General features: G+C 42.1%; 1 protein-coding gene across 1 annotated transcript in view; it reads left to right on the top strand.

The window, feature by feature from the left end:
• The window catches only part of LOC126343967 (uncharacterized), a 59,972-nt gene that overhangs the window by 13,704 nt on the left and 32,245 nt on the right, over positions 1–14,023 (top strand). The window contains exons 2-7 of the mRNA XM_050001984.1: positions 1,182–1,305; positions 2,465–2,532; positions 3,257–3,348; positions 4,216–4,401; positions 7,805–7,919; positions 8,265–8,316. Coding sequence (XP_049857941.1) covers positions 1,221–1,305; positions 2,465–2,532; positions 3,257–3,348; positions 4,216–4,401; positions 7,805–7,919; positions 8,265–8,316 — 598 coding nt within the window. The 5' untranslated portion in view covers positions 1,182–1,220. The remainder of the gene's footprint in view (positions 1–1,181; positions 1,306–2,464; positions 2,533–3,256; positions 3,349–4,215; positions 4,402–7,804; positions 7,920–8,264; positions 8,317–14,023) is intronic.

The following is a 14,023-nucleotide window of genomic DNA, read 5'->3' as shown; positions in this document are numbered from 1 at the left end:
CTGCAAATTTTATTTATTGCAATCTTTTATTTATAAATTTCTACGTTGCAAAATGGTTCAAATGGCTCTGAGCACTATGGGACTTAACTTCTGAGGTCATCAGTCCCCTAAAACTTAGAACTACTTAAACCTAACTAACCTAGGGACATCACACCCATCCATGCCCGAGGCAGGATTCGAACCTGCGACCGTAGCGGTCACGCAGTTCCAAACTGAAGCGCTTAGAACCGCACGGCCACACCGGCCGGCTCTACGTTGCATTCGCGATTCCCGAGTAATAGGAACCTTAGACCAATGATTCATTTGTATATTCGTATTGTATACTGTAGACTCAGCAGTGTTTGGCTTGTAATGCGGCAACTACGTATCCCAGCCCCTAGACTACGAAACCAGCCAAAGCTTTTAATATTGCAACCCTGAGTCGGAGGGTACGTAGTTGAGGGCAACTACATCATTTCATTTATTATCAGAAAGCACGCAATTTAACGGAAAGATTATGTCTCTTGTTTCCTGTGATGCAAATTAAATTATAAGCATTGACTAATTTCTTATTGTTAAGAAAATAACTTCAAAATGCCTTCTTAGCGTTTAGAAATGGTATAATAAAAAAATACGCTAGAACAATGCAGGTAGTGAATGAAAAAACTCTTTGTATAGCACGAAGGCGAATCAAGTAAACACAGGCATTTTAAATACGAATTTTTTGAACATTAATACTTGACATCAGAACTCGCACTATGTGAAGTCCGTCTACATCCACATTTAAAGTCCTTTGGGTCAGAGGTACGTTTAGAGCTCGCTGAAGAAATTAGAGTGTCCGTAGGTGGGTAGCCCGCAATCCACCCACGTGTCAGCGAAGGAATCTGAGCACTGGGAAGGCCTACAGAAAGTACTCTAAATGAGGCTGTGCAGATGAATTTGTGCATGTCTTAATAATAACAATTACAGGCCGTAATAGCGACGTTTTCCGTAAAGGTACCATGAGCGCCCAAAATGATACTTTTCTTTGTAAGTACTTGTTATAACACAATGACTTGTGCACCTTTCAGGGAAGAAAATTAAAATGCTGACGTCCAAAATTTCAATACTCCCTACTTTTTTATCAGAGAATTTTAGCAGTCGAAATCTTTTCCGTCTCCAGCCTCATGTAAAATCTGTGTACTTGGTTACTCTGTTTGCAGAGAATACGCAGAGCATTGGTGTTCTGCGCTGCCGACATCATGCGAACCATCCCTGCTGTACTGTTGCTGTTTCTGGCGGGAAACACCGCCGCCATGCCAACCAAGCAGCAAGGCTCCTTCCTAGGTATGTCGCTGTAACCTACGTCGCCTAATTTCTGATTAGATCTTGTTCTGTTTCATTAAGTTTCATCTTTCAGGACGTATCACGCGCATTCAATTATGAATTACACATTTCAGTATCACACCTTCATGGGAATGAGGTGATTCATTTAGTGCATAACGGCACATTTCATTTAGAAGCGGCACTCGTTGCAGTATCAATCAGAAATTATCGTATACATCCTGGCAACCAACTACATTCTAATTGAAATTAGTCTATAGATGCACTATATGAAATAAGGTAGCTACTTTTTAATGTTAACTTGTTCCTGTAATGTGTAGAGTTCTATTTCTACAGAATTATAAATCACTGAAGTTATGTCTACAAAACAATTTTTGTAATAAACATGCTATGTTTTTGTTCAAGACCTGTTAGAATGAATGTGGCATCTCGGAAAGCCTTTTAGTGAATCCAAATTCTTCATGTACTGCAATATTTTTCAACTAAGTAATGGTAAATGTCCTTAACACAAGTCGCAAGCTATTAAAGTTACCTAATGTTTGTTTGAAACAGCGTTGTAATTTGTTCATGAATAAAGTTAACTGCACTTCGTGAAAGTAGATCTTCTCGTTTCAAAGAACCGAATCTATTGCACAATCACGGGCTTTGTCCAAATCTACATTTTTTAAAATTTATATCTTTATTTTCTACATAAGTCTAAGTTTAAATATAGTGTCAGAATTAAAGTATTGAATTTAATGCCATATGAGGATACAGTCTTCGATTTATATGGGAAGTATAGGTTAAATAACATACGTGGTTTTTTAAATCGTAAATAGAGTTGTTGAATACGAATGTTAACGGAAACTTGTGAGGTAGGTTTTGTAAATTCTGCCACCGTCCCATGTCTGTAGTTACATTAAACCATGCGATAGAAAACAGGTTCTTAACTGGTTGCTTACTTGCAAACACCAACACACTTGTCTCTTACTGCTTCCTTATAAACTGTATTATTGTCACCCTACGTCCTGATAAAACTGTGCTCTTTTCACTTCATGTTATCACTCTCGTTGGTTGTTAATGAAGACCTCGGAACATTTACATTTAGAACAATATACGTGACTATACGGCTTGCTGTTTCGGAAATTTCACTCATAGTATCACGTTGGACTTCTGTCCGCAGCTATTGAAGAGCCCTTGAAGACAGCTTTGAAGAGTGCTGAGCCGCGCTTTAACGCTCACATTATTGACGTAAGTGCTATTGTCTCTTATGTGTATTTTAATGTATGATTTGTGCAACTCAGCTCTTTGACGATATGTTCTTCATGTAATTACCTTACCTTCTGATGAATTCACCCTTAGAGGTGACGAAACCTGGTCAAGGTATATAGAAAACCTATGCAACCGGTTGACAGATTCTTACATATTTTTCAAATTTGTGTATACGGTTGCTGCAAACGTCAGCCATCTTCAAAGTTGTATGTGTCTTATGTATACACCTAAAATACAGAATATTCATGACTGAAATATTCATATTAGTTTGATTCATTTAGTAACATCGTTATTGAAGAATTCTTGCAGAAGTAGCCATTCTACTTGGATTCACTAGTATTACTAGAGAGAATATTGTCTACCTGTACTAGTTCAATAGATATGCGGCAAATAATTTGTCTCATAGCTTCAGCAAGAGCAAATAAAAAAAATGCTTTCTTTTAGAAGTGAAACCAGTTTATATTTGGATGCATTCTAGAGAAATGTATTTTATTATTATCCATTTTGTGTCGGTAAAAATAGATAAAACAAATTGTCGATCTGTAGCAACAATAATACTGCACCTATTTTATTTCTCTGGTTACTTCGTCAGAAAATTCCAGGTAATAACTACAAAATATTTCGATTAACGTCATGATTAGTGCGGTGTTCTCAGTTCTTCAGGTGGCACAATGACAGGTTTTTGTTTTTGTATTTACTACAGGCGTCCAAGACTATGCCACCCGTGCCAGCCTTTAGATCCCTGCAGGCCATCCTCAAGGACATCTTCTTCCAGCCTACTAAGGAAACGTCGGTGTAAGTAGCTACTAAATATATTAATACTTTAGATTTCACAAAAGTCCTATTTCAGTACGTTGTTGGTTACATTCCTTGACGTTCTTGTGGCCATCTCCTGTCCCGTCCCACACACTCTAATAAATCCCGATCATGCCCTTTATCATCAGTACGTAATTATATAACAAATATTAAACCAATTTTCTGGAAGTCTGGCTCAACCACATACGACGCCAACACACGAATTTTTTGCGTACCTGAAATAAATGTCTTGAGCATCATAAATATCTTAATACAAAAATCTGTATTTCAGGCAGGGTATTGACGCACTTTTACCTAATCATAGATAAAATTAAAATTAAAAGCAATACTGTGTTTCTCATCTTAAAAGCTAGTATTCGTCGTCAGAGGTATTGCTATTAAGGCCATGTTAGCTTCATTCCACATTATTAAATTGTTTTATTCCCTTGCAATTTTTCAGACTATGTTCCAGGAGAAGGCACGCACTACTCTGAGAATGTTATCAGTTTGTGTATGTTAGCTATAAACTCTAGGCGCTTCAGTATGGAACCGCGTGACCGCTACTGTCCACGTTCGAATCCTGCCTCGGGCGTGGATGTGTGTGATGTCCTTAGGTTATTTAGGTTTAAGAAGTTCTAAGTCTAGGGGACTGATGACCACAGATGTTAAGTCACATAGTGCTTAGAGCCATTTTGACAGCTGTCGTGTAGTTTATGACATACATAATGGAGATGAGCCATGTCTGAAACGCGACAACGTGGTTTTGATAACAAGTGGATAGGTAAAGGGACATGTAGAGCTGGACCCCTCACTAGACTTCGCTCAGCTGTCTTCGCGATGTCTGCTGCAGAGACCATCCTGTTTCAGGGAGCTGAACGGTATTGAGGTCATATCGACGCCAGTTCTCAACGTGACGTCCTGCAAAGTGGACCTGCCGTTCCTCAACATGGTCGTCGAAGGCAGCATCGGCACCATCGCCATCGCGGGCAACTACTCCATTGTGTCGCACCCCATCCTCAGGATGCTGCCTGCCTTCAGTCGCGGCACCTTTGGGTAGAGTGCCTCCTTGCTTTCTTCCCGCTAATCAATGCGGCCACAGAAAATCACGCTTGTTTCAATGTAATTCAGATTCTCTTATGTTTCAAACAACGGCGAAATTATTACGATGGACTAACTCGCAAGCAATATTTGTTATCTTACCTTCACTTTGATAAATCATAACGTTATAGGGTCTAAGTGGAATCACCAGTCTTTTGAAGTAAATATTAAGAATTGAAAATAAACACAATCGAGGTTTTGTCATCGTTTGTGGTACGTTAAAACCGTGTGTCGGTCAGGACTCGAGCACAGGCATTTGCCTCTAGTGGTCATAGTCTTCCAAATGCTAGTATGGAGCATTCTCATCGGTCTACAGCAAAGTGAAGCTCTTGAGTGACTTAAATGGTAGAGCAAAGTCCGCTGAAGCTAAGGCAGCTGTGCACGTTCGAGTCCTCTGCCGACACACAGTTTTAACTTATCACAAATGATCGATATGGCGCAAAATGTGCCAGAAGTAAAAGAATTTCTCTGCAAATGAGGTTCCAGGGTAACACATGGACTAAACACATATTATGCCACCAAGCTACCACTGAGAATTTAAATGAATCTAGGTGACATTCTGCAAAAGAAACGTTCTTCACAAAATGAACGTATACTTAAAATCTTTAGTGTCTGTGTACATAAAGTGATCAGAAAAGTTTATTCTTTTTTCACTTGAAAAGTATTTGAATTTGAAAGAATTTATTTGATGAACAGACTGAGAAACGTGTTTCATCTGATTGATTAAATAACTTGCCAAATCTTCAGCGCTAATCTGCGCGTATTAGAACATAGAAAACGATAGCTGGCATTGATATCTGAGATCAGTGCATTTGGGATTTCATGTGGTGACGTCGACTTTCGGTTCGACCACCGGATCGATTCTCATAAAGAGTTACCGTTTGTCCCCAAATATCGCAAATTAATTTACGCTAGGAAGTCAGGTGTGCGTAGATAAAATATTGGTAGTCAAAACACTACGGTTGGAAATCTACTTTGTGAATGTGTACATCCACGTGGAATGAATCGACGTAGCGCACTGATGCAACGAAGGTCATTGATAGGAGTGCTTCCGGCAACCCAAGAAATTACCATGTACAAAGTCAGTAAGCTCTGGAACTTGGTCATTGATCAATTGAAAATAGAAATGTCTAGTCAAGCAAAACTTATCGTTGACCACAATTGCAAAGTTTTTCTTCCAGGACGGCGGCATCTGTTGACTATCTTACTCAGGTCGATGTCATACTGCTTCTTCGTGGAGACTAGTAACCAATCTACAAAGCGATATCTCAATGCCACAGTCATTGGGAGCGACAGTGATGTCAAAAGAACACTATATTACTGCGATTTTGAGAACACGACTTTAAATTCCAGTGCTTGCCGTAGTCCTAAAACTTGCGGAATATGGACTAAACCCTCATACTTCACAAATAGCTTCCTTCGAATTCTTAGAAATTGCATCGACGTGTAATGCCACCTTCGAATTAAGTCGGGTGATGCTGATGGAATTAGATTAGGAAATGAGACACTTAAAGTAGTAAAGGAGTTTTGCTATTTGGGGAGCAAAATAACTGATGATGGTCGAAGTTCAGAGGGTATAAAATGTAGACTGGAGTGTAGCCATGTATGGAAGTGAAACATGGACGATAAATAGTTTGGACAAGAAGAGAATAGAAGTTTTCGAAATGTGCTGCTACAGAGGAATGCTGAAGATTAGATGGGTAGATCACATAATTAATGAGGAAGTATTGAATAGGATTGGGGAGAAGAGAAGTTTGTGGCACAACTTGACCAGAAGAAGGGATCGGTTGGTAGGACATGTTCTGAGGCATCAAGAGATCACCAATTTAGCATTGGAGGGCAGCGTGGAGGGTAAAAATCGTAGAGGGAGACCAAGAAATGAATACACTAAGCAGATTCAGAAGGATGTAGGTTGCAGTAGGTACTGGGAGATGAAGAAGCTTGCACAGGATAGAGTAGCATGGAGAGCTGCATCAAACCAATCTCAGGACTAAAGACCACAACAACAACAACTCCTAGCTTGGTATTAAGTACCTATAAACGCGTTCTAATGTTTGTCTTGAGAGGAGTATATAAGATGAACATCAACAAAAGCAAAACGAGGATAATGGAATGTAGCCGAATTAAGACGGGTGATGCTGAGGGAATTAGATTAGGAAATGAGACACTTAAAGTAGTAAAGGAGTTTTGCTATTTGGGGAGCAAAATAACTGATGATGGTCGAAATAGAGAGGATATAAAATGTAAACTGGCAATGGCAAGAAAAGCGTTTATGAAGAAGAGAAATTTGTTAACATCGAGTATAGATTTAAGTGTCAGGAAGTCATTTCTGAAAGTATTTGTATGGAGTGTAGCCATGTATGGAAGTGAAACATGGACAATAAATAGGTTTGTCAAGAAGAGAATAGAAGCTTTCGAAATGTGGTGCTACAGAAGAATGCTGAAGATTAGATGGGTAGATCGCATAACTAATGAGGAAGTATTGAATAGAATTGGGGAGAAGAGAAGTTTGTGGCACAACTTGACCAGAAGAAGGGATCGGTTGGTAGGACATGTTCTGAGCCATCAAGGGATCACCAATTTAGCATTGGAGGGCAACGTGGAGGGTAAAAATCGTAGAGGGAGACCAAGAGATGAATATACCAAGCAGATTCAGAAGGACGTAGGTTGCAGTAGGTACTGGGAGATGAAGAAGCTTGCACAGGATAGAGTAGCATGGAGAGCTGCATCAAACCAGTCTCAGGACTGAAGACCACAACAACAGCAACAATGTTTGTTTTCTACAATTTTAGAACGATGCTCGTAGCAACAAGCCCTGCCGAATATGTCACGCATGCTTCATATGTATTATGTCTGATCTCTCGTACATGTGATAACACATTTCTTTATAAGAATACGGGTGAAATGAAAATTTATCGAAAACATATCTTGCAGAATAATGATGAATGTATTTAACGCAGAATCCAATGTAGTTTCTGTTTAGTGTTTGCTCAGATACAATGGAATTTCGCAATATGCAACGTACGTAACCGCTGTATCTTCTAAATTGGCTGAATTTCTGCCTTAAGTTAAGACTAGTTTTGGTTTGTCCAAAGGGAAAAGCTTTTCTTCCTATGAAATCAGGAAAATATATTTGATGTGGTGGACACAGAAACATTCAGGAGTGCAGCAGTGGCAGATGTGAAATTGTCTTTTCTGTACAATAAAAAGTCCCAGTGATAAAACCTCAACAAATGCTTACCAGTAAGGCTAAACACAGGAACGAGATACAGTTTTGATAAAAAATTGTTATGTATGTCTGTAATCACAATAGTATACAAAATATGTGTATGTAACGATGTTTGTGTTTTTGCAACAGGGTGTCCTTGCGGTCGATTGAATTCAAAGGGCGCATTGGTCTCAAGGTGGACGGCGACAACTTACGCTCGCAGAACTACGACATTGAATACTCGCCGGTGCATACTGCCGTGACAGTGAGTAAACCAGCAGTTTCCCCGTGCATCAATAACGTTGCTCGTTACACTTGTAGCTCTCATCTAGCACACCATGATGTGTATGACCCCCTTGCTTTCACAAGACTTATTACGTGCGTCATGTATTTTGCGCTTATGGGTAGTAGTGTGAATTGGGGCTAAGAGTCAGTCAGATAGTGATGAAGTAGTCGAAACTAATTTTAGCAAAATAAAGATTTATTCAAACTTTTTACTGATGAACGCAAAAAAAATTTAAAATTATTACGAAGCTTATTCCTACTTTCCGCCACATTTCCGATTTTTCCTGAAGTTTATAGTCTGTACGCTGTCAAATTACTGTTTCAGGTGGAAAGCGACACACCCAGCGATAGCACTCACATTTCAACCAATTTATTTGGTGAGTACTGACTGAGGGATACCTGCGTTTCTTTATTTGTAGTGTATAAACACAAAAATTGTCAGATTATCTACTTACTTCAATAGTAACTATCTTTAGATCCACATTTACATGATTATTCTGCATTTCGCACTTACGGACTTCGCACAACCACTTTAAAACTATGGCTCTACCTTTCCACTATCTGAAAGCGAGTGGAAAATGAACGCTTAAATCTTTCTGCACAAACTCTGATTTCACTTGTTATATTCTGACGATCATTTCCCCCTATGTAGGTTGGCGTCAGTAAGATGTTTTCTCATTCAGAAGAGAAATTTGGTGATTGAAACTTCCTGAGAAGACCCTGCGCAACGAAACACGTCTTTATCTTAAAGATTGTCATCCCACCTGGCTTATCACATTCGTGACACTCTCTCCCCTTTTTCGCAATAATACAAAACGAGATGTCCTCCTTTCAATTTTTTCGATGTCCTCAGTCAAACCTACCTAGTAAGGCTCCCATGCAGTACAGCAATCCTTTAGCAGAGAGAAAAAAAAAACAAGGTAGTCTCTTTACTAGACCTGTTGCATGTTCCAATCGTTCTGCCAGTAAAACGTAATCCTTAGTTTTCCTTTTTCACTACATTATCTATGTGATCGTTAAAATTTACGTTGTTCGTAACTGAAATTTCAGAATATTTAGTCTAACTATCAACATTTAAATTTGTTGATTTATCATGTAACCGAAAATTTACGGAGTTTTCTTTTTTTTGTTTTGTTTTTGTACTGTTGGATGACATCACAACTTATCGTTATTGAGATACAATTGCCGCTTTTCGCACCATACATATACTAGATGACGAAAGTTGTGGGATACCTCCTAATGTCGTGTCGGAGCTCTTTTTGTCCGGTGTGGTGCAGCAACTCGGCATCGCATGTACTCAACTAGTCGTTGGAAGACACCTGCCGTCCACAATTGTGAAATCATTACCCGTGCAGGACACTAACTGACCTCTCGATTTTGTACCGTAAATGTTCGATAGCATGTATGTCGGGCGATCTGGGTAACCAAATCATTTGCTCGATTTTCGAGAATGTTCTTCAAACGAATCGTGAACAGCTATTCCGGCTCTGAGCACTATGGGACTTAACATCAATGGTCATCAGTCCCCTACAACTTACAACTACTTAAACCTAACTAACCTAAGGACATCACACAACACCCAGCCATCACGAGGCAGAGAAAATCCCTGACCCCGCCGGGAACCGAACCCGGGCGTGGGAAGCGAGAACGCTACCGCACGACCAACAGCTATAGCCCGCTGACATGGCGCAATGTCATCCATAAAAATTTCATACTTGTTTCGAAACATGAAGTCCATAAATGGCTGCAAATTGTCGCCAAGTAGCCGAACACGTCGTCTTCAGGTAGCTGAACGTAACCATTTCCAGTCAATGATCGTTTCACTTTGACTAGAGCACCCAATCGATCCCATGTAAACACAGCCCAAAGCATTATGGACTCACCATCATTTTGCACAGAGCCTTGTTGACAACTTGGGTGCTTGCCTTCGCGTGGTCTGCGCCACATTCGAACACTATCATCAGCTCTTACCACACGAAACCGGGACTCAAATGAGTAGGCCAGGGTTTTCCAGTCATATGGGGTCCAATTGATATGATCATGAGCCCAGGAGAGGGGCTGCAGGCGAAACCTTGCTGTTAGCAAAGGCAGCAATAGTTGTCTGCTGCCACAGTTCATTAAGGCCAAACGTCGCCTCACTTTCGTAACGGATACATCTTCGTACATCCCACATTAATTTCTGCGTCCTTGTCTGTTATCACAGACAACTCTACGCAAACGCCGCTGCTTTCGGGTGTTAAGCGAAGGCCGTCGGTCACTGCGTTGTCAGTAATGAGAAGTAATTCCTGAAAATTGGGTTTCTCGGCGAATTCTTGACATTGTGGATCTCGGAATAATACATTCCCTAATGATATCCAAAATCTAATGTACCATGTGTATAGCTCCAACTATCATACCTGTTCAAAGCCAATTAATGCACGTCGTTCGGCCATAATCAAGTCGGAAACCTTATCACATGAGTCTCTTGAGTGCAAAAGAAAGCTCCATCAAAGCACGGCCTTTTTATACCTTGTGTGCGCCATGCTCCCGTCATCTGTAAATGTGCATATTGCTATCCCGTGATTTTTGTCTCCACAGTGAACAGATTACGTGTATAAGTAATTTTTCGATTGATTTTGCTTTGAGCCGGCCGAGCGGTTCTTGGCGCTACAGTCTGGAACCGCGCGACCGCCACGGTCGCAGGTTCGAATGCTGCCTCGGCCATGGATGTGTGTGATGTCCTTAGGTTCTAAGTTCTGGGGGACCGATGACCTCAGATGTTAAGTCCCATAGTGCTCAGAGCAATTTTTGATTTTGCTTTTCTCATGACTTAACTAGACGGTAAACAATAGCATCATGTGCAAACAGAATATCTTCTAAATCGTTTATGCAGATTACAAACAGTAGTGGCCCTATAACAAATTTCTGGGGAACGCCGGATATCGCTTCAGTTTTACTCGATGATTTCCGTCAATTACTACGTACTATGACCTTTGTGAAAACTGAAGCGATACTCCATAGCACGCAGTTTAATTAGAAGTCCCTTTGGGTACCGGAGTCAAAAGCCTTCTGGAAATCTAGAAACATGCAATCAATTTGAGATTGCCTGTCGATAGTATCCGTTACTTCGTTCAAATAAAATGTTAGCTGCGTTTCATAGGAATGACATTTTCGCAATTCAGCTGTTTACTGTTATTTCCTTTCTTGAATATTAGTGTGACCTGGGAAACTTTCCAGTGCTCTGTTACGGATCTTCCATCGAGGGAGTGGTACTATATGATTGCTACGTATGGGGGTGTTGTATCAACATATTCTGAAATGAACCTTTTTGGTATGTGCCATGACAGGAAGACTTTCTTTCGTTAAGTGCTTTAAGTTGCTTTGTTACAACTAGATTACCTGCTAAATTACTCATGTTGGCAGCAGCTATCGATTTTAATTCCAAAATACTTACTACGTCTTCCTTGGAAAACGAATTTCGGAAAACTGTGTTTAATACAGTGAGGTAACAGTGAAGTGATAGCGATATCCATATATACACTCCTGGAAATTGAAATAAGAACACCGTGAATTCATTGTCCCAGGAAGAGGAAACTTTATTGACACATTCCTGGGGTCAGATACATCACATGATCACACTGACAGAACCACAGGCACATAGACACAGGCAACAGAGCATGCACAATGTCGGCACTAGTACAGTGTATATCCACCTTTCGCAGCAATGCAGGCTGCGTAGAAATGCTGGATGTAGTCCTGTGGAACGGCTTGCCATGCCATTTCCACCTGGCGCCTCAGTTGGACCAGCGTTCGTGCTGGACGCGCAGACGGCGTGAGACGACGCTTCATCCAGTCCCAAACATGCTCAATGGGAGACAGATCCGGAGATCTTGCTGGCGAGGGTAGTTGACTTACAACTTCTAGAGCACGTTGGGTGGCACGGGATACATGCGGACGTGCATTGTCCTGTTGGAACAGCAAGTTCCCTTGCCGGTCTAGGAATGGTAGAACGATGGGTGCGATGACAGTTTGGATGTACCGTGGACTATTTAGTGTCCCCTCGACGATCACCAGAGGTGTACGGCCAGTGTAGGAGATCGCTCCCCACACCATGATGCCGGGTGTTGGCCCTGTGTGCCTCGGTCGTATGCAATCCTGATTGTGGCGCTCACCTGCACGGCGCCAAACACGCATACGACCATCATTGGCACCGAGGCAGAAGCGACTCTCATCGCTGAAGACGACACGTCCCCATTCGTCCCTCCATTCACGCCTGTAGCGACACCACTGGAGGCGGGCTGCACGATCTTGGGGCGTGAGCGGAAGACGGCCTAACTGTGTGCGGGACCGTTGCCCAGCTTCATGGAGACGGTTGCGAATGGTCCTCGCCGATACCCCAGGAGCAACAGTGTCCCTGATTTGCTGGGAAGTGGCGGTGCGGTCCCCTACGGCACTGCGTAGGATCCTACGGTCTTGGCTAGCATCCGTGCGTCGCTGCGGTCCGGTCCCAGGTCGACGGGCACGTGCACCTTCCGCCGACCACTGGCGACAACATCGATGTACTGTGGAGATCTCACGCCCCACGTGTTGAGCAATTCGGCGGTACGTCCACCCGGCCTCCCGCATGCCCACTATACGCCCTCGCTCAAAGTCCGTCAACTGCACATACGGTTCACGTCCACGCTGTCGCGGCATGCTACCAGTGTTAAAGACTGCGATGGAGCTCCGTATGCCACGGCAGACTGGCTGACACTGACGGCGGCGGTGCACAAATGCTGCGCAGCTAGCGCCATTCGACGGCCAACACCGCGGTTCCTGGTGTGTCCGCTGTGCCGTGCGTGTGATCATTGCTTGTACAGCCCTCTCGCAGTGTCCGGAGCAAGTATGGTGGGTCTGACACACCGGTGTCAATGTGTTCTTTTTTCTATTTCCAGGAGTGTATATAGATTGATGAGTACAGCCTATGCGACCTATAAAATGGGGTACTTTGGCGGAGCTGTTACTTATACTAATGTGATATACGTGAAAATGTTTCCGATGTTATTATGGCCGAACGACAGGAATTAATAGACGCTTAGAGCAGAATGATAGATGGAGCTAGTCGCATGGAACATTCCATTTCGGAAATTGTCAGGGAATTCACTGTTCCGAGATCCACTGTGTCAAGAACGTGACTAGAATATCAAATCCAGGCGTTACCCATCACCGCGGACAACGTAGTGGTCGATGGCCTTCACTTAATATCCGAGAGCAGCGACATTTCCATAGCATTATCAGTTCTAATAGACAAGTATCACAGCAGACGACCGACTTTGCATTTGCTAACAGTTCGACATCGCCTTCAGTGGCTCTTCTGGACTCATGACCGTATCGATTTGACCCTAGACGACTGGCCAATTGTGACCTAGTCTAATGAGCTCTGATTTCAGTTGGTAAAAGCTGATGGTAGGGTTCGAGTGACAGCATTACCCACGAAGTCACAGACCCAAGTTGTCAGCAAGGCATTATGCAAGCTGATGGTGGCTCTACAATGGAGTGGGTTGTGCTTGTTTACATGGATGAGCTGGGTTCTATGGTCAAGCTAAATCGATCATTAAACGGAAATGGTATGTTCGGTTACCTGGAGACCACTTGCAGTGGATCATAGACTTGATGTTCCCAAACAACAATGAAACTTTAGTGGGTGACAAGGCACCGAGTCACCAGGCCGCAGCTGTTCGCGACTGGTTTAAAGAACAACCTAGACAATTCGAACGAATGGTTTTTCCAACGGGATCTTCCAACGTGAATACCATCAAACATTCATGGGACATTATTGAGAGGTTATTTCGTGCACAAAATCCTGCATCGTCAGAACTTTTTTAATTATTGACGGCTTTAGAAGCAGCACGGCTCAGTATTTCTGCGCGGGGGTTCCAACGACTTGTTGTCTATGCCACGTCAAACTGCTGTGATACGCAGGACAAAAGGAGATCCGACACGATATTACGAGACATGCCATGACATTTATTGTCTCAGTGTAACTATTGCTGAATGGTGCTATCAGTAATATTACCATCGGTATTTCACATTGTAGTTATTGATTGTGGATGGCCACTCTTGTAC

Source organism: Schistocerca gregaria, chromosome 1 (genome assembly GCF_023897955.1).
Source record: "Schistocerca gregaria isolate iqSchGreg1 chromosome 1, iqSchGreg1.2, whole genome shotgun sequence".
In the NCBI taxonomy this organism is placed as follows: domain Eukaryota; kingdom Metazoa; phylum Arthropoda; class Insecta; order Orthoptera; family Acrididae; genus Schistocerca; species Schistocerca gregaria.
Note: the sequence above shows the minus strand (reverse complement) of the source record. Positions and strands in the feature narration are given on the sequence as shown.